This window comes from Mustela nigripes, chromosome 12, assembly GCF_022355385.1.
Source record: "Mustela nigripes isolate SB6536 chromosome 12, MUSNIG.SB6536, whole genome shotgun sequence".
Lineage (NCBI taxonomy): Eukaryota > Metazoa > Chordata > Mammalia > Carnivora > Mustelidae > Mustela > Mustela nigripes.
In genome coordinates this window covers 108024263-108046390 of record NC_081568.1, presented here as the reverse complement: position 1 = coordinate 108046390, position 22128 = coordinate 108024263, and the positions used below count along the sequence as shown (strand labels likewise).

Here is a 22128-nt window from a genome sequence, read left to right as displayed (position 1 = left end):
TCTATGCCTACTTGTGATCTCTCTCTCCGTCAAATAAATAAATAAAATCTTTAAAATTTTTTTTAAAAGTTTAAAAAATGGCTATAACATTCATCAATTTATTCATTTATTTGTTTATTCATCCATCCATCAAATATTTATTAAGTATATGCTATATGCTAAACACTGTTCTTGGCACTGAGGATATAAGTACTGAAAAATAGGCTTTGCCTTTATAGATCTTCTGGTCAAATGGGGAATTAGAGAATAAACCATCATACTTATCAAGGTAAGTTCCAAAAAGAAAAATGAAGACAACTGTGAGGGAGAATAAAAGGAGGTACAGTTTTAGGAAAGTTTATTAAGAAAGACTGCAAAGTAGGTATTTGAACAGAGTGGGCACTGGGTAAACTCATTGCATAGGCATGAGGAGAGAGCATGTAAATTGAAAGGGGATTTTGGACCAAGGGAGGTTTTTCATTTAAGATTGAATTCTAATATCATTGTGGTTAAGAAATATGACATAAACACAAGCTTGTGTTTTACTAAGAATTAACTGTGTTAGCTGACTCATACAGAAAACTCAGTAATAATTAGGATACATTTAACCTATTAAAACCATCAGTTTGAAACCAAAGGACATAAACATTGGAGTTCAGTAGCAATTTAAAATCCATCATCACTTTTAGAAAAAAACTCAAGGTACTTATGTGATGAGAGTAGTTCAGTACAGGATAATAGAGGCAGCGTTTTATGTCACTTGTAATTCTTCTTCTTTATCTTCTCTGTAGGGACATTGGCTCCTGACCAGGTTTTCTCATTTAGAAAAATTAGTAAACATGAAGGTGCTTCATCCTGTTCTGTCTTCTTCTGTCCTCTTCTATCATATTCCATCCAAACTTATTTCCTTTGGTAATTGGTATTCCTTTTCTAACATGAATTCAGGTTCTTTTAAATTTTTAGCCTTCAGAGCTCATCACTGCTAATCTGTCCTGCTTCCATATCATTATAAGAAATTGGTTACTCATCACTCATCACTGCTAATCTGTCCTGCTTCCATATCATTATAAGAAATTGGTTGCATTTACCCCAAAAATGTAAAGCCTCATAACTTTAAAAAAAAAAAAAACAACAATTTGCACTGTACATCTCGCCCCATGAATAGCTACATTCGTGTTTACCTTTTAGAAGGTGATCACTGTCAGAATATCAAGTAGTGTAATAAAGACTGACACTGAAAGACTTCTTGTTGTTGATCATGAACTATCAGAATGTTAACAAGATTTAAGTAGATCTCTTCAGTAGAACAAGGCTATTTTTAGATTTCTAAACTTTGGTTGCAAAAGGAGAGATTTGATAAATTTCAGTTAAATTATTTATGTATTACATAAAATTATAAGTAATTATCTGTTTTTTTCCCCCCTTAAGATTACTTCTTGGACTAAGGAAGCAAACCTCATGACTGAATCCATATTTCTAGAAATGATTATAATGAGAGCTATTCTGCATAGACTAAAATAGTTTCTCAAAAATTGCTAGCCATGGATGATTGCTAAGAAATTTCCTGGTCAACTACACTCAGGAGATTCATTTTCAGAGTTATATTTATTTAACTTTACTGATAATAAGAAGGATTAAATGTATGTTCATATAAACCAATAGAATTATAGAGTTAGGATGGCAGAGTGAAGGATTCAAAGGTATATTTTTGCTGTTTATTTTGCATATATTACAAAAAATTAATTTTGTTTTATATATGTAAATATTTCTATAACATACCTCATAAACAATTAGCTTCTCAATTTTAAAATGTTTCTACTTTAGAAGAGCCTAGGTGGTTCAGTTGGTAAGCTCTTGATTTCGGCTCAGGTTATGATCTCAGGGTCGTGGGATGGAGCCCTGCATTGGGCTCCCTGCTCAGTGGATAGTCTGCTTTAGGTTCTCTCTCTCTCTCTTTCATTCTCCCTCTGCCTCTCCCCCCAACACACTCTCTCAGTCTCTCTCACAAAATAAATAAATAAATCTTTAAAAAATAAATAAAGTGTTTCTACTTTATTGTTAATTATAATGATTAGAATTCAGTACCTTGCAATTCCAAGCCCTAACAATCGTATATTAACTCAAAAAAAGAAAAAAAAATACACAGAATATCAAAGAACCTTAGAAAATAACAAGTACAGAAATTCTGAGAGCCAATTTGTGGTAAAGTTTTTATTTGTAAGAAAAGAAAATGTAATACATCAAAGGAAATACTGATGTATACCATTTTAACCATTATCTTTTTTCTTTCTGAGAGTATAACCTTTCTGTTGCTTGGGGATAAATACTTTTGTGAATGAAATGGTAGTGGATGTGTATCATTATGCTTTCTCTGCTTAACAAATCATTACAAATTCAGTGGGTTTAAACAACCATGTATGTCTCCACTCTGAGAGTAACATAGGTGTTCTGATTGACCAGTGCTGGGTAGTGGAGCGTGGCTCAGCTGAAATAGCTTGTCTCTGCTAGATCAGGCTTCCTTCTCTGGTGGTGGGAAGGCCCAAGAGCAGTAAGAAAGATCAAGCCCAAATTACAAGCACTTTTCAAATCTCAGCTTGTATCACTTTAGCTTACAATAGTTTTGGTGGGAGGACCTGCCTTCATATTGAAAAGGTAAAGATGCAGGAGGGGAAAGAATTTGAGGGTGGTTTTATAGTCTACTACAGATCATTAGGTATTGCTTTCCTTTTACTTTTTTAAATTTAAAAAAAAAAACAGTTTTTACTGGTAATGCAAAAAGTTAATGAACATGTAGATATGTTTGTAGATATTTATTTTTATGTTACTAGCTATGAAGGTAGTCTGTTTCTTAAAAAGGGAGGAAAAAGTAAAAGCTCTCTTAAAAAAGAAGGGGGAAAACTTGATTATTTTCTGTTCATTTTAGGAACTACATTGAAAAATTAGAAAAGGAAAAGTGGAAAGTGACATTAAATTGTTCTTTTAATCAAATTCCAAATGAAATGGCATGAAGCCTGTAGTGGCGCTGCCAGAATGTATAATTCTATGCATCTATGAAACTGAAAATTGCTATTTTAAAGTGATAGGCTCTGTGGCAAATTCAGCATTAACCTCGAAAAATTTTCTCTGCCAGGTTGAGCACTTTCATGGAAAAGAGGTTTATAAGAGACTCATATATGACACAAAATAGTTAAAATATGCCCAACAATCTTTAAGACCTTTCATAGAGTTATTTGGTTTTCTCGTCTTAATTTTCAACATGAATCTCTTTCTTGAGTCTAAGAATTAAACCTCTTGTTTGTTTCTTTTTGAGTTAATTACATATTGTTTTATGGTTAAAAATAACATTAAAAATAACATTTAAAATTTTTTTTAAAGATTTATTTGTTTATTTAAGAGAGAGAGAGGGAAAGAGAGCACCTGCGGGGTGTGGGGGGTGGGCACAGGGAAAGAATCTCAAGCAGACTACCCACTGAGTGCAGAGCGAGATGTGGGTTGATCTCATGACCCTGAGATCATGACCTGATTTGAAATCATGAGTCAGACATTTAAGTGACTGAGCCACTCAGGCACCCCTCCTTAGATTAAATTCTTAAATGGTTGGGTTAAGACTTATTTGAGGACCTATAATATTTTAAGATTGTTTAAAAAGTCTAAACAGTTTGCCATGATGGATTTATAATGAAAAGAAAGTTTAATGGGCTTATGGTAACGTAGATTTGGAGTCATTCAATTTGCAGAAAAGAATAAGAGAGGAGAAGATATAGGATATTTACATATATAAAATATAAGAAGAGAAAAATATACTTGGAGAACAAAGAGATTGTTATCTAATCAAATATAGTTTTTTTTTTAAGATTTTATTTATTTGTTTGAGAGAGAGAGAGAGCAAGGGGGAGGGGCAGAGGGAGAGGAAGAAGCAAGGGAGCCCTAAACAGGCAAAGGGCTCTATCCCAAAATCCTGAGATCATGACCTGACACAAAGGCAGACATTCAACCGACTGAGCAACCCAAGCACACCTCTAGTTTTAAAATAATATGTAAAGACTACATTTCCTTTTATTTTCCACTCAAACATTATTTAAGGCCACAGATGGTTTAAAAAGGACAAGTTATAACACACCTTAAGGTCCAGTTTGGTTGATAAAAGCTATGAGGAAAAGACTATTCTCTAGAATTCAAACCTGTAAGGAGAGAGTAGGCAGAAAAGTCATAAATAATGTCTCCAGAGCTTGTAGAAAATGGGGCTGACTTAACTGGATAAGGAAAACCTATGAAGGTTAGATAAAGGTAGGAAGTGGGAAAATGTTTATTATTACTCTAATGGAATCTCAAAGCCAACTGGCTGAATCATAGAGCATTTGCTTTCATCTGTCCTCTTATCATTAGTTGATGATAGAATGAAGAGGAAGCGCTGAGAGAAGCATTAAGAATTCATTGCAAAGAACTATCTTGATATGTTGAAATTTACTTCTTAGAACTATTAGAAATCCTATAGTGTGTCATTTTCATAAGTTAGATAAACTAATTAATCAGTGGATCTTATTGGGACCTAGTAGGTGCTAAAATCACACTCTTTTTTATGAGTGATTCCTAGAGTAAAGCATAATGGTTACTAATGAAATAGAAGGCATGAAGTCCTTTCTCAAGCAGCTTCAAATGGGTGTCATTGTGTGAAGGTGTATTTGGCCACACTGCCTAAAGCCATAGGAAAATTGGGTGACACCTTAAGATGACTTTGTACTCTAAGGCAGTTTATCTAAATCAGAGTATTTATGTGGAGACAGATTCTGTAATCCATGTTATTTAAAGTACAGGGACAACACATAATTTTTAAATGAGTCATATAATGAGTGAGAGTTTGGGCAGAATCCTCTTCAGAATATATTAAATTTTTCCCTTTGAAAGTATAAAACTCATCAATCTATGATTTAAAATGCACAGCAATCAATATTTATTCTTCTCTTTATTTTGTTTTAATCAAGGCTTGGAAAAACTAGTAAGGGGGAGGATACAATTTTGGTTCCTCAGCAAAAGATGGAGCCAGTCTTAGGGTGTTTTCTTAAAGTACTAACTCTTGAAACATATAGCAAATTTTAAATAAGAACCAGCACCTTTTTTTATGGCATGTTGCTAAATCTCCATAATGTCTTCATCTGGTAAGATTGTGAGAAATCAGAATCCAAGTGCTTCTCGCAGATCATAGAGAGCGACTGAGTACAGAACTTGTACGGTTACTCATTGACATAGTAGCTGCCAAACGTTTTCAGCAAGACAAATATTGTTTCCATCAGTTCAGCGCTCTTTCAGTCAATGGCTTTGGCTTCCCCAGGCAATATATAAATCAGGGTGCATCCTAGAATATGCTCTGACCTTTAAGGTCAACTTTTCTTTTTCAGGGATGGAGGTCCATCCGTATTCTGCACAATGCTCCTGACCCCACACTTTTGTGGTAAGGCTCACCTCACAACCAGGCATGCTGGCTATCAGGCCGTCATGTAATGAACATTGAAGGGTGTGGGCAGAAAGTCTTTATGCAGTTTACCAATCACCATAATGCCAAGGACATTTTTTTTTCCCCTCAGCCATTTCCCTTTAATAGTGTCTTGTCTTTTTAGAATACTCTATTCATTAAAATGCTAATATACATATTCTTCTTGTAATAACCTTGAAATAAACAGTTGAGCTAATACCAATCTCAGTGTTAAATAGGAAAGCGATTCTGTGATAAATGTAATGACTACACCAAGGTCATAGATTTCTGCTCAAAGGCAGGCAGAACAGGTGTTAAACCTGAAGTTTTGACCAATGCATTCTCCATGGTCCAGTGTCTGTGTTCAAATTAAACTGTGCCTGTTACACATATGGGGATGGGTGCTTTGAAACAATGAAAGAACCTGGAGATATAATAGTAATTATAATGATACCTTTAAGTTACAGTGTTTGTCCCATGCTGAGCATGCTTTCTTTGAACTCTAGGAACACATTCTTCAAGGGATTGCGTCATAGTATTGTCGTTAAGAACTGTCAGACTGAATTCAATCCTGGCTCTTCTATTTACTATCGCTGTTACTTTGGGCAAGTTGCTTAACCTCTCCATGCCTTAGTTCCTTGGCTATAAAATCGGGGTAATGATAGTACTAACTTTGAAGGGGTTTTATTCAAATTAAATGAGTTACTATATCTAGGGCTCTTAGAACAGTGCTTAGCTTATAATAAGAACTACATAAGAGCTATAAAATAAGTAAATATAAATAGTTAAATCTAATAGACAATTTAGGAGCTACATGCAGATCAGACTTCTAAGTTCCTGAATATTCCTCTGTCATTTTAGTGATTAATAGCATTATTGAGATGTCCAATAAATCCTGATCTTTTTTTTTTTTATGTCAGAATTTTTTTTGCTTGTGCTTGAATATGCAAACTGGGGGCAATTTAGCTGTTAGCTTTTAATTTTTCAAAAATTTCTTTCCTTCAACGTATAATTTGACAAATCCACTTACTTGGTATGGGAAAAGAGAACTCTATGTTTTATTATTTGAAAATTATGAGTAATGTGAGTAATGCTTGCATAATTAGTAATTGGCCTTTTAGGAGTATAGCTTTCCTTATGCTTACAGCAAATAGCTTATGAATTGATTTTTTCTTTTTAAGAGTGCAAAATGAGAATTTGTAAAAGTATAATAAATACCAAGTTGAAATTTATGATGCCATATTAATATTAAGTTCTTGGATGTGATAGATCAACAATAAGCTCTTTGTGGCTTTGCATAAAGATAGAATCACAGAGTACAAAAGACTACTAGACTCTTCCATTTAACCAATATTATTGAGCATCTATTAAAAGCTATTCCTAACCCCCAGAGGCTAATCTCCCCTTTGTCTGTGACCCCAAAATAAAAAGCCTGCCCTTGAGATATTTCTGTTTAGGAAAGAATTATAAAACACACACAGCAGTAGCCATTACACAATGTGCTAAATAATCATCATAGAAAGAGAACAAAGTGCAATAGGTAGCAACAGGAGCAAAGGTTACTTTGAGTCCCAGGGATCAGATTTGACAGCTCAAGATAGCTTTTAAAATCAGCTGGGATGGAAGTATAGTTCACCAGGAAAGTTATTAGAGGGAAACATTTTAAGCAAAATGCAGGATGATAAACAGAAAGCTGAGAAAGTTGGGAACCTTCCAGAAGAATTAGCCTTAGTGGTTGCCCAGATTATTTGGCATTTTTAGGGATGATTGGGAGTCAGACAGCAAGGTGATTTGGACATATATTGCATAGGACCTCCAGTCATCTTCTCAGACTATTCTTACAACATATTTTTCAGTGTTATTAGCAAAATTATCACAGGATCATGATTCTATGACCTCTTTTCATAGTACATTATTGGAACATACAAACACTATTTTTAAAAAAGCACAAAACACTTTGCTGAACAGTATTTGAGGTAATTTTTAAGTACTACCTCAGGCTTTTCTTTTGAGGATTAAATTGTACTATTTTTTCCAATTACATTTTTATTCTGCCTCCAAGGTCTTTTTTCATTTCATTAATTGTTGTGATTGTTTTCAGTAAGACTTAGTCTAAAACATAGTTGTTTTGGAAAAGGCTAAATGTGGCTTATTTTCTGAAATTAGTGCTCATTTCTAACCAGAAATTATTTGCTGGAAGAAATAATATAAAGTTCCAACAATAGTTTCTATGATACTCTTCTGTGACTATAAATGTCAGTTGACTTGTGGAAAATCCCACGAGAAGCTATCAAAAATTTATATTCACCTGTATGGTTTCCTAGTCCTGGACACTAAGGAAACTATTTCAATAAAGACACTGTTTGGTTTTCTTGTCTGTGGACTTAATGTACTATATATGAAATACATACAAACTAGATTCTTTCCTAGAAAGAAAGAAAAAGATTTGAAGAATACATTTAAGGCTATGCTTAGTTCAAATTTTTGTAATTTTTTCCTACTGCTAAAATACTTTTAACATTACTGGTAAGCCAGTCATATTCTCCCTTGACCCCACCCCAACCATGACCTCCTTTGTCCTATGTCTACCTCCCTCCCTTGCTTTTTCCTGCTCAGGATTAGTTGTAATATAGCAGCCTAAAGAAGGCAGGTAATAAGGGCATGGTATTTTGTCCTAGTCAGATCTCATCTGGAGATCTAATTCTAGTTACTTTGTTTCAAATAGCCTTGACAAATTTGAATTTGTCAAGAGGGGTTAAAAAATGATGACCAGGTTATATACCATGATATAAGAAATTAAGTAGAGCTGTTTATCTCCTTTAAGAAGAGAATTGTGGGGCATATGATAGCTGTTTTCAGATATTTGAAAGGCTATTATTTTAAAGAAAGAGCCATATTATTCCACTGTTTTCCAGAGGCTAGCCCTGGGAGAGCAATGTGACATGTCCTTTACGAGATTGTAAGTTCCCTGCCACTAGAAGTTTTGAAGGAATATTTAAATGTTTAGTTGGCAGGTTGGACTTAGTGACCTTTAAGTCTGGTTTGGATTTAAAATTTTGTTTCTCGGAGTTGCTTGCATCCCGTTTTCTGAATGGCCTATTTCCTATTTGACTCTTCCTTTGTTCTTGTTTTTGTTTCATTTTGTTTTGTTTTGGGAGTTTGGAAGCATAAAAGTTGATAGTATGCATTCAAAACTTGAAAATATCCAGAAAGACAAGAAGAATGGGGCTTGGTTCCTCCCTGTATAGCCCTATATATTTATTCGATTTTGTTGTCTTAAAGGTAGACCCGTCTACTTTTTTATCAGTTGAGTTCTTTAAAGACATTTCAATTAAGGAAAAATTTGGCCCAGGGAGACCAGTTTTGCAGATAGAGAAATCTCATTGTCAATGTCGTTTGATTAACGCCTGAATGTGATACACTGACTATTTTCCTTTAAAGAAGGTCTTAATGATTCTGAAAAGAAAGCACTTAATTTTAACTTCTATTTTAACAGGCAGGAGAAAAAACAATCCTCTATAGCAGTCATTAACAGACTGCTGAATAAGTCAGTGGCACATTAGATTAGTTCAGTTCTATATAGGCAAGTAGAAGCTGTGCTTTATCTCTTACAGTTAGTGTCCTTGGGATGAGTTCAAGCTACGTGCAAAAAATAATTCCCCGAGACCCAAGAGAAACAGATCTACCAGAGATATCTGAGTTCTCTTCAAATTACACCTGCCCACTATTTTTCTTGCCCTTTCATCTTTTGGTTTCAAAAGGTATTTTAATTAAGCCAAGTACATGGAACTGTATTTTGGGAATTCATCATTTCAAAGTCATCATAAGATTTCTGAATCCCTCTTTGTAATATAAGCAGTGAAAAAGGAATGATATTTTGTTAAAAGGCTTCACAAATTTCAGAAGTGGTAAAACATCATCTTTGAAATAACTTTAATATATTAAATGTTTGCTGTGCCCACCCACACATGCATATACACAAACATTATATGCTAAGATTTTGTAATAAAGCAACTTTGTATTCAAATGGCCACCATTTATTTTTCTTAAAATATGGAAGTTTTATATTACTTAATATAAGAATATTATACTCAGTTGTCAACTCTAAGGCTGCATCTGCCCAAACACAGAGCTCAGCTATTTCTTTTGTCTCTGTGTCTTGAACTACTTGGACACAGGACACACTGAAAGTTCTACTTGGCCATCATTAATGATAACTATTGTAGGAGTAAATTTCACAGGAAGAAGGCACAAATACCATATTGTCCAATATAGTTAAGAAACATATTGCTGCATGTAGGCTGATGGGCTTTAAAGAGGATCATTTAAAAGCCTTATTTACAAAAGTGAATATTTTATATTGTGCATAGTATTATGAGCTGATTTATTTAATAAAATTTAGTCATTTATTTTTGTTTCATGTTTCTATCACTATTCAAATGGAGTCTGTGTATTCATTGCAGTATTATTTGTAAGAAACCCCTGACTCCATCCAAATATCCTTCAATAGAGTTAAGTAAATTATGGTATGCCAATAAAACAAAACATTATTAAATACTGCCCATATTCCCTGAGTATGTTGACATAGAAAAATATCTGCAAATATTAGTGAAAAAAGCAAGTTATAGAACAGCACGTTTTGTACAGTCCTTTTATTTTATATTATAAATAAATATTTAATTACTATTTATATACTATATGTATATGCACTCATGTGTATATGAATCTTACTTCAAAATTCAGTTGATAGTGTGTTTTTATTTGGTAATTTAGATGATTTAATACATGTACTTGTAATGCAAACCTTAACCCATTTTCACAGACTTTTTTATTTTTTTCTTTTTTGGCCAACCCGTTAATGAGAAAATCTCTTCTGACATTAACATTTTATGTGCAATGATCCTGTGGTTTCCTTAAGTGGATACTGTCAATGAGATTTGTGTCAATATTGCTGGTCTCTCCATTATCCTTTAGTTTTTTGTTCTTTTGGTTTTAACAGATTTGCTTCTCAGATTAGTGCATTTGTCCAGACTTATGGAAATGACTTGAGGTTGAAGTGAGCAGTTTCCCACACATAAATAAAGCAGAAATCCATGGGACATGAGCCTGATGTTATCAGTTTCCTTCTGCCAGTTGCTGTGAAATAAAATAGAATGGGCGCTGTGATCATCTGAATATCACATGTGAGGTGCAGGTAATCACGGCCACGTGGCTTCCCTCATCACAGAACACGGCATTCTCTTAGCAAAACTCTTTCCTCTCTCCCATATTAAATTTTCAAAGAGATTATGAATTAATTTTATTTTAAATGGATGCAGTCTGGGCAATCATATACATATTAGCTATTGATCAGCTTGGTCCTTTTCAAGTTTCTTCTTTCCATTTGTCCATGAATTTTCTTAGGATATCTTAGGTTTAATTTACCAGTGCTTCCTTTACATGGCTCACAATACTGTAAAAACAGACAATAAATTTACTTCCTGGATTTCATTTTCTCATCTTTGAAATTGGACAGCTTTAAAAATATTTACTCAGTACCAATTATGTGCACTATACAAAATTAAAACATAACAGTTGCCCTAAATGAAGGATAGTAGATAATGTCTGGCTTGGGAACAGACTGGAAAATATTGCTGTTTTGTTTCAAACTGGCTTTAGGTTATAGTTTAAAAGTCAGTGGGGATAGTCAGTAGTGGACAACTACACAAATCTGGAGACTAAAATAAGGGTTAATGTATTGAAGATGGTGAAATTTGGATTGGGTCTACAAAGGTGGGATGAATTTGGATAGGGAAGGAGTGCACACGGAATAAACAAAGGATGGAGGACAATTAAATAGATAAATGAAATATCAAAATATAAGGCCTGTGTAATATCAAGTCACCTAGCTTAAAGGTCTTTAGTGCTTCCTTTAAGCAGGAAAATGTATCCTAATTATGTCCCCAACGTCTCTTTGATGCTAGCTGGGAGATGAGTCATATTACTTCCCAACTTCCCAGTACTCTGGTTTAGTTTTATAAATTATGTATTTTTTAACTCAGTGGCAAAACAATGAAATTCTTTTTTAAATATTCATTTTTTAAATTATTTTTTAAATAATTTTTTAAAATAATTTTTTAAATTATTTTTCCCATTTGTACCTATTTCTAAAATGAGAAAATCGCAAATGCACTGATAACTGCTGTTAACGTGATTCACTGTTTAACTAGATTTTGAAACCCATGTGAACTATATCACTACTAAACATAGAAAGTGCATTTTGTGGTTCTATTTTTTTAAAGATTTTATTTATTTATTTGACAGAGAGAGAGAGAAGAGATCACAAGTAGACAGAGCGGCAGCCAGATAGAGGAAGAAGCAGGCTCCCCACTAGGCTCCCCTCCAGCCTGACTGGAGGGGGAGGTGCTCTATACCAGGATCCTGAGATCATGACCTTAGCCACCCAGGCACCCCTTGTAGTTCTATTTTAATGAATCTATTTACTTAATAAACACTAGTTTGATGATTTTTCAGTTAGTTTAAAATCACAGATTTAGGGACGCCTGGGAGGCTCAGATGGTTAAGCATCTGCCTTTGGCTCAGGTCATGATCTCAGGGTCCTGGAATCGAGCCCCACATTGGGCTTCCTGCTTAGTGGGGAGTCTGTTTCTTCCTCTCTCTCTACCATTTCCTTTACTTGTGCTCTCTCTCTCTCTGTCAAATAAATAAATAAAGTCCCTAAAAAAAATAAGATTTATTTTTTCATGAGATGATCAAATGGTCATTAGAGCAACCATTGTCTTTTTAACCATTATTCATTTTCTTTCCTGTCCCAAGAACATAAATCTGATTTATGACTATATAGCTATATGTCAGTATAGATATATAGATAGATATAGATACAGATACAGATACAGGTGTAACTAAAACATAGATGAAGATGTATGGTTTTCTCTTTGATAAATCTAGTAATGTAGCTTAATGAAACAGCTGAATTTTATTAAGCAACACAGAGGAGTGTATTAAATATTTATCTATATTGTGTTCTTTCTCTTGACAAATATTTACTGAGCCCTACAACATGGTAGACTATTCTAAAACTACAGTTATAATGATGAGCAAAGAAGTCACAGCCCTGACCTCATGAAATTCCTAGTCTAATGGAGGAGACTAATAAACATACACATATATACTTACATACTAACTACATGTTTACACAATTATATATATTACATATTATATATGTAATTATATATATTTATATATATTACATACCCAATAGAAACTGTTCTCCAAATTTAGCAGAGGAATCAAAATGCATGTGAAATACTGATAGAATAGAGAAGACTTTGTAATTCTCTGAATACTTTTGATGTAAATACTATCTGTTGTTTCTCATTGTGTCCCAAACATTGTTCAGTTCTGAGAGTGTATAACTGACCAAATCATTTGCTGTTTGAAGTCATTGGCCAAGAGAGAATACTATTACTCTTTGTATTTTCATAAGGAAGAAATTGGTAATGGCAACTTTTAAGCCCTGAGGCATGTCCTCTTTGGGCCATTGGCCAACAAACAAATGAACAAACAAATAATAGAACAAAAATTATATAAAGCAAAACCTATCTCTAAATAAATCTCTGAATACCTCCAAAAGCAACTCGACAACCTGTTTAAAAGACTGGGTTCTCAAATTTAAAATGATAATTCACTCTTCTTTATCTTAGTAATCTCACACACACACACACATTTATAGCATTTATCTTCTGGGCAAGCATGAATAATCATACATAAATATCATCGTTATTTTTCATCACTGCAGTTGAATCAAAACTTCTGAAATATTGTCAGCTTAAGAATATGTATTTCTTTAGACCCTTTAGCTCTATGGTCAACCAATCTTCGACAAAGCAGGAAAGAATGTCCAGCGGATAAAAGATAGTCTCTTCAACAAATGGTGTTGGGAAAATTGGACAGCCACATGCAAAAGAATGAAACTGGACCATTTCCTTACATCACACACAAAAATAGACACAAAATGGATGAAAGACCTCAATGTAAGAAAGGAATCCATCAAAATCCTTGAGGAGAAACAGGCAGCAACCTTTTCGACCTCAGCCGCAGCAACTTCTTCCTAGAAGCATCGCCAAAGACAAGGGAAGCAAGGGCAAAAATGAACTATTGGGATTTCATCAAGATCAAAAGCTCTTGCACAGCAAAGGAAACAGTCAGCAAAACCAAAAGACAACTGACAGAATGGGAGAAGATATTTTCAAATGACATATCAGATAAAAGGCTAGTATCCAAAATCTATAAAGAGCTTAGCAAACTCAACACCCAAAGAATAAATAATCCAATCGAGAAATGGGCAGAAGACATCAACAGACATTTCTGCAAAGAAGACATCCAAGGGACGAACAGACACAAGAAAAAGTGCTCAACATCACTTGGCATTAGGGAAATACAAATCAAAACCACAATGAGATACCACCTCACACCAGTCAGAATGGCTAAAATGAACCAGTCAGGAAATGACAGATGCTGGCGAGGATGTGGAGAAAGGGGAACCCTCCTGCACTGTTGATGGGAATGCAGGCTGGTGCAGCCACTCTGGAAAATAGCATGGAGGTTCCTCAAAAAATTGAAAATAGAGCTACTCTATGACCCAGCAATTGCACTATTGGGTATTTACCCTAAAAATACAAACGTAGTGATCTGAAGGGGCACGTGAACCTGAATGTTTATAGCAGCAATGTCCACAATAGCCAAACTATGGAAAGGACCTAGATGTCCATCAACAGATGAATGTATAAAGAAGATGTGATACACACACACACACACACAATGGAATACTATGCAGCCATCAAAAGAAATGAAATCTTGCCATTTGCAACAACGTGGATGGAACTAGGGGTGTTATGCTGAGCGAAATAAGTCAACCAGAGAAAGACAATTATCATATTATGTCTCTGATATATGGAATTTGAGAGGCAGGACAGGGAGTTGTGGGTGTAGGGAAGGGAAAAAATGAAATAAGACAGGATCGGGAGGGAGACAAACCATAAGAGACTCTTAATCTCACAAAACAAACTGAAGATTGCTGGGGGGTATGAGGGTAGGGAGAGGGTGGTTGGGTTATGGACATTGAGAGTGTATGTGTTATCATGAGTGCTATGAAATGTGTAAGTCTGATGATTCACAGATCTGTACCCTGGGACTAATAATACATTATATGTTAATAAAAAAAAGAATATATATTTGTTGTTTCTTTGTTTATGGAAATAATGAATTATAGATAATTTCAAAATTGCAGAGCATATTTGGTACATAATTAACTAGATTTATAATATAGCAAACAAAATGATCCTTAAGTCAATGAATTGAGTAACATCCATATTTAAAATAGATTATAATAGTTCATATATTATAATGTTCTAAGAAATGTATTTTGTATCTTTCATAATGAACTATTCCTATTTGATGGTGAGCCACAGTGGGCATAGAATTATTTTTGAATGGATGGAATTTCCACGTTATTAAAGTTCACTTAAAACACCCAAGGATAAGACAAAGAAAGATAGGAGATATGAGAATTATTGGTACCATATAGAACTAAAGCCTGTCCAGTGAAGAGGTATGTGTGTTTTAATATCATATGTGTATCAGTGTAGTATACAGGCCCATGGGTTTGGGTAGTTACTGTATTTGACACTTGATCCTGTGGAACAGAAAAGAAAGGGAGGGAAGGTGGGTAAAAGGAAAGAAGGCAAGTCCACAGGTTGCTTTCTTATGTCACCTACTAACCCAGTCCAAGAACATGTACACTGTCAGATCATCCTGAATAAACAGTGACCAACTTCAAAATCAGGGTAGGTTGATTGTACCAAAACGTTGTCATGAGCTCTGTGGGAAAATTATGTGCCAAAAGCCCAGCTGCCCTCTGAATGCAATGCCCAAGACTGTATGTACTTTTCATTTCACCTGCCTCAGAGATGATTAACTCCTTATGTGTTCTAGTATATTTTAAATGGCAACAACAAAACTGGTGATAGTTGTGGCAGAATGTCACGTCATTCCAAATTAGAGAAAACTCAACTGAAACTAAATAAACAATAAAGAGGAAGTATTTTTCCTCAGAAGTGAAGGTCCAGATTTGGGTAAGGAGATGACTTTGTGGTTGAACTCTATCATCAGTAATCTGATTTCTTTCTGTTTTTCCATTCTGCCTTGGAGCAGGATTGGCTTCTTTCTAAAGCTGGCTCCCATCATGGCTGCAAAATGTCTGCCAGCTTACTTCTGGTACCACAAGCTTCCTGTCTGTGTCTAAAAGGAAGAGAAAGAGGGTTTTTTCCAGACACTTTCTCAGAAGATTGAGGAAGCCTCCTTTCCAAGAGCCTCACCTCACCCAAGCATGCAAAAACTTGATCTTACACATCAATGTCCCCAAATGCGTCATATGCTTACCTGGACAAATAATGATGGGCAGGAAAACAGAGGAGATTTATTTATTTCTGAGATGTAAATAAACTTCCTCTCTAAATCCAAAGGAGGAATCATCTTCCCCCAAAGTATTAATGTAGATATCCAAATAAACCTGAAGATGATACAAGAGAGCTTTGAGAGCTGGTGAAGTAACCCCAGCACACACTGTGAATAGTTTCCTATAAGCCTTCTAATTTACTGCTTCAGTTTCAACAGCTGCACCCATGGCTCTTTCCTAATGCAACACATTTTGATGGGTATAGCCATCATTCTCAACATTTTGTGTTTGTAACATTCACCTGCTGCACGTTTTTAAAATGCTGAAAGCTGAACTAACACCCAAATTCAAATTCAGTAGATCCGGGACATCTTAATGAAATGGTGATTCCGTTATGAGCAATGAGAGAACCACACAGTTGTTTTCTAGATCCAATATGTATTTTTACTATTTTTCTGCTGTCACTATCATTTCTGTACATCCTTCTGCACTGTAACCAAGCAGAGCGATACAGAGTTATTTGTTTAGTTTTGTTTTGCTTGGTGCATGTGTTTTGGGCTTTGCTTTTTTTTTTTTTTTTTTTTTGGTAAAGATTTTTTTTATTTATGGTGGGGGTGGTGGGGAGAAGCGAGAGGGGGAAGGAGCAGAGGGAGAGGGAAAGGGAGAGAGTCTCAAGTGGACTGCACACTGAGCACAGAGCCTGATGCAGGGCTCCATCCCACAACTCTGAGATCATAATTTGAGCCAAAATCAAGAATCAGACTGAGCCACCCAGGGGCCTCAGTGCATGTGTTTTTAATTTCCAGAATTAAAGGAACTTGCATGTGACGAAGATGTATTTTTTGATTTGCTGATTTCAATGAATTCTGAGAAGCAAATGGAAAAGTGAAAAATCATTTGGGTAGCATGGCATTATCTTCTGTGGTAATTATTTCAGTTAAATGTCATAAATGGGCCACTAATGTCTACTTTGAGGCTTATTTGTACCTTTGGGGCTCTAGCTGCCACCTATTAATAGTTCATGATTCTCTGTTTGGTAGTGTAGCTAGCCACCTACAAGGCCATCTTTCCAGAGGTAACTGCAACAGTGAATTAATAGTATTACTAACCCATACGTATATGTGTCTGTGTGTGTATATTTTCATAGTATGAGTATTGGTTAGCGACATCTTTGTATCATGACCAATCACTGTTATGGAGATGTTGTATAGAAACAGAATTCTGTGCAGACTTGTGTATCTGCAGACTTTAATATTGTTAATCTGTTACAAAGATGCTTTTAGGTATTAGAGGCTTAAGGGTAGGTTAGTGCACTGCTTACCTTGGCAGGCTTTGGTTTTAAGACATTCTAATCACTAAGACTTCTATAAATTTGGAATTGTCTTTGCTTCTGTGCTGGATAGTTCTTTCTGAAGATTTCATGCTTATCCATATGTAATGGAGGGATAAAATCTCAGCATTTCTAATCTTTCACTCCTTAGGCGTCACATGCTTAGGTTAATTTAACTATATACTCCAGATCTCACCTGCCTGTGTCTATCCCTGGATTGCAGGGATCTTATGAAGTTTCCTGGTCCTTACATCCAGTTTTTTCCCCCGTTATGTTTAAGTCCAAGTAACATTATCAGAGATCTAACCAGTCCTTACTCTAGGATTCTTTTCTCCTTTTTCCCTTTCTCTCTTAATGGATACTGAATCAACACTTTGGGAGACAGGAAGGCAGAGTGGAAAGAGTTTGGTTCGAAAGTCAAATTGACATGAGCTCAAATTCAAATTGTCCTTAGACAAACTGCTCAGTCACTCTAACCCTCTGTATCTATCAAATATGAGTAATTTTCATCTCATCATAGCTTTTTATAAATTGAGTTCACACACATAAGGTGACCCCCCCACTTTGATTCTCCAGACTTTTACTAACAATGACTGTCTAAGTCTGCACTTCTACAAGGCTTTATGGTATTTTCCTAAAAGGGAATTCCTGGAAGCTACTGACAGTTTTCCTCTTCGAACATGTTATGATATATTTTGGACATAATAAAGCAGCAAATGGCTTTTTAAATATTTATGTTCTCCACACCATGCATGCCAACTGTGTTTGCTCTCTCCATTCCTTCGTGTGCCAAGGAGACAAGCCAAACAGCGTGAGACGAAAATACTGTCAGGACACAAAGTCAGCTTGTCTAAGGTGTCTCTGTGCAGATGTAACCTTAATGGGAAAGAGTAGAGACTGCTCCCTGGTTACACAGTGATACCTTGATTAACGAATCATCTGGGAACAAAGCTCCTTTATAAGCAGTTCAGCTGAGTAAATTTTTATTTTAAAACTTCATGAATCAAATGAAATAGCACCGGCTGGTGTCATATAACTCAACGGTCATATTCGGGGTAAGCTGCACTTGTGTACAGAACAGAAATACCTCCTCACAGAGTCTGTCTGTTAGTGTAAAGGCGAAGAGGTACATTTTAGGCCAAATTGTGAAGCAACTTCAGGTAAACTCTTTTTCACTCTTATAACCACCATGCTCAATCCCCTACATACGCATAGCAGATTATTACCCTTGGAGTCTGGCTGCTCTTAAAAACTTCTGTCTGTTAAAACAGGAATCAGTTAGAGTTCATGTTACCTTTGAGTTTGAGTTCATGTTACCATATATATATATTTTTTTAATTTTTATTTTATATATATATATTTTTAATTTTTATTATATATATATATATATATATATATATATTATTCCTTTGATGGAGAGAGAGACAGTGAGAGAGGCAATACAAGCAAGGGGAGTGGGAGAGGGAGAAGCAGGCTTCCTACTGAGCAGGGAACCCAGTGTGGGGCTCCATCTCAGGACCATGGAATCATGACCTGAGCTGAAGGCAGAGGCTTAATGACTAAGCCACCCAGGTGCCCCCATGTTACCTTATTTGATGTTATTTAGTAATTTCTTGGGTCACCTAAATGGCTCAGTTGGTTAAGCCTGCCACTCTTGATTTCTGCTCAGGTCATGATATCAGGGTTGTGAGGTCAACCCCTGCATGGGGCTCCGTACTGGGCGTGGAGCCTACTTCAGATTCTCTCTCTCTCTGTGCACCCCCTGCTAATTTTTTTTTTTTTTAATTCCTCCCTTTCAAGACAGGAATCAAAATGATTCACACTTTGAGTTATGGTTCATGTTACCTTATATTGATATCATCTAGTAATATCTCAATCCTGGCTACAAGTTAGTATTGTTGAAAGAGATTCTGACTTAACTGGTTTGAAGTGGAGCCCAGAGTTTGGTATTCTAATTTTTTTTTTAATTTATAATTTTTTATTTTTTACAAACATATATTTTTATCCCCAGGGGTACAGGTCTGTGAATCACCAGGTTTACACACTTCACAGCACTCACCAAAGCACATACCCTCCCCAATGTCAATTCACGGTTATGAACCACTGCTTTAGCATAAAGTTCTGTTTTACTATTGTGACCTCTGCTTTTATAATATCTGTGTTTATCCTTTGTGAGTTGTAGACCACGTCTGTCAAAACCCCTTGTATCAACCTTCAAAATGCAGGTTCTTGTGGCATCACCACGGTATCACCACTTCTGAATCTTAAAGTGTGTGGTACCTGTGAGCTGAGTGTGTTTGTGTGTAACCCCTATCTTATTTATAATGTCTACTTCATGGAATAAAATTTTCCCTATCAACAATACCTTTTGATTCCTCTTTGCTAATAGAAAATTCCCATGATGTGACAGTGGGGTATTCATATGTTCAATTTCTATTTATTTTAAAGATTTGATTTATTTATTTGACAGACAGAGATCACAAGTAGGCAGAGAGGCAGACAGAGAGAGGGGGGGAGCAGGCTTCCCTGCTGAACAGAAAGCCTGAGGTGGGACTCGATCCCAGGACCCTGGGATCATGACCTGAGCCGAAGGCAGAGGCTTAACCACTGAGCCACCCAGGTGCCCCTGTTCAATTTCTATTTTTAACAATATAATTCATAGGAATTATAATTTACATTCAAATTAAATAAGACCAGTCTTTTTTGCAAAAGGAAGGGAAAATCAGATTCAGACAAATGAAGGGTCTTTTCTAATACATAAGTATTTTAGAGTATAAAAGTATATAAATGTTAATTTAATGTAAATACCCATTAATTTGTCATTATCCAATTATCTAATGACAGATTTCTGTAATTTTACAACTTTGTAATTCACAAAATTACAAGTCAGGAGCTTGTAGTCATTGTTTGAAAATGCAGAATATATTTATGTTCAATTTTTCTTTTTTTCTCTCTCTCTCCCTCCCCACCCCCATCCATCCTCCCCGTCTCCACCGCACCCCTTTTCCTCTTATCATAGCATCAGATGAAGAAGAGCCAACTTCTGCAGGTAAAGTTCTTATGTTGCTAAGATTATTTCTATTTAATTTAGTGCCCTTGTTAATTGACCCTTCTTTACCCTTTGAAGTATATTTATTCAGGTTTCAACCAAAAAACTGGCATAGTTTTATTTACTGACTTTTTTTGTTTCTTGGACCCGGTATGCTGTCGCAGATTAAATGATGTTGGTTATAAGTTCTAAATAAAAAAAAAGAATTGAAAATCAACTACTACAGAGGAAAACACAATATAAAATATCACATCAACATTAAAGAATAAGGAAATGAGAAAATTAAAACATTAAGAAAAACCCAAAATAACAAAACGAGGAGGGAAAACTAAAATGATAAAATGCAGAAAATTAATAAAATGAGCAGAATGAAAAAAAAGGAAAATGATCAAATGAACTTCTGTGATAGAATATTGCATTATCAAATATATAACTGGCACTAAACATGCTACTCATTTACATTTAAGGTTAAAAATCATATTGTTGTCTCAAACATTCACTTTATTTAAAACAATTTTCACAGTTATAACTTAATGATGCTGAGACTTGGCAGCATAACTCTGCTGCTCATCCAGCTAACCAGCATTTATCAAACACAAGCTAAGGTTTGAACTAAGTACTATGAAGAATGCTAATGGTAGAGAAGGTATTGTATCTTCAACAATGGTTCTGGGACCATGGGATGGATCAAAAAGAAATGCCAGGAGCCTAAAGACCAGACACATTTCATAAGGATAAAGTGAGCGGCACAGTTGTTGAGGTTAGCAATAAATAAAAGGCCTGGGCAGACCAGCAACATCAGGAAAAAAGGAGTCAGGTCTTGAGATGTAGGGGTCAGAGGCTGATCTGAAGAGGAAAACCAGATCTCAGTACTAGATTCCTTCTTAGACAAGTAATTGAGGAAAGGAATTAGGTCTGAGCAACAGATCAGGAAATGGTCACTAAAACCAACGGACAAAAGGCAGTCTGATTTTGTAGGAAGGAGAGGGGAATCTAGTCCAGTTACTGGAACTTAGGTACAAGGCAGGGTCATTTCAATTCATATTTGAGCTGGTTCCAGACTTCCTGATTTCTACCCTCCTCCAAAAGTGGCCAGGTGGGGATTTTTACCTGGCGGAGTAAATTTGAAAGATCAAAAATTCAATGGAAGACAATGAAGTAGAGGTTTTACAGATATCTTTCGTAATAAATCCCAAGGATGCTTTATTGCATGATACTCATTATAATCCCTTTGGTAACAGAATCACAGAATCAGATAAACTCTCAATTATTTATTTTTATAATATCATTAGTTTGTAGTCTGATTCGGATGCTCAGGGTTCCCTGTTATTTTCTCCCAGTCTAGTCAATGTTGTGTAGCCCATTTTAGGAGCGATCTAATCACATGACTCTATAGCAAACTCCTCTGTTGCTATGACTCCTCTATTGCTATGACTCCTCTGTCTAGTTCCTGACTTCTTTTTGCCCTTACTTGAGGTGTTAGTGTTCACAGGGTTACCCAAAGACTCTGTGTTTCTCAACCTTAACTGAGTTTTCTCTTTGTAACAATTCTTACAAGCAAGATGCTTTTCTAGCCCAGGCTCATTCCTCTTCCATCTTATTTGTTCTGTTGCCTGCCAAACAGTTCTGGTACGATTGACAAAGAATTATTCTTTTTGCATGGGGAGGATTAATTTTAACCTAGTATAAATGATATTTAAGTATAATATAACTATTTCTTCGTGTGATTTTGTTATTTTTAAGTTATTTTAACAATTTATCTGCCTACTAAGAAAATCTTTTGGTAAATGCAACTGAGTATTTTTTTTCTCTAAGTATTTCTTTTTCTCCAGAATGATCTGAAC

At 35.4% G+C, this 22128-nt stretch overlaps 1 protein-coding gene across 1 annotated transcript in view; it reads left to right on the top strand.

Moving 5' to 3' along the window:
- The window catches only part of EDIL3 (EGF like repeats and discoidin domains 3), a 406610-nt gene that overhangs the window by 126941 nt on the left and 257541 nt on the right, over positions 1-22128 (top strand). The window contains exon 3 of the mRNA XM_059418197.1: positions 20255-20284. Coding sequence (XP_059274180.1) covers positions 20255-20284 — 30 coding nt within the window. The remainder of the gene's footprint in view (positions 1-20254; positions 20285-22128) is intronic.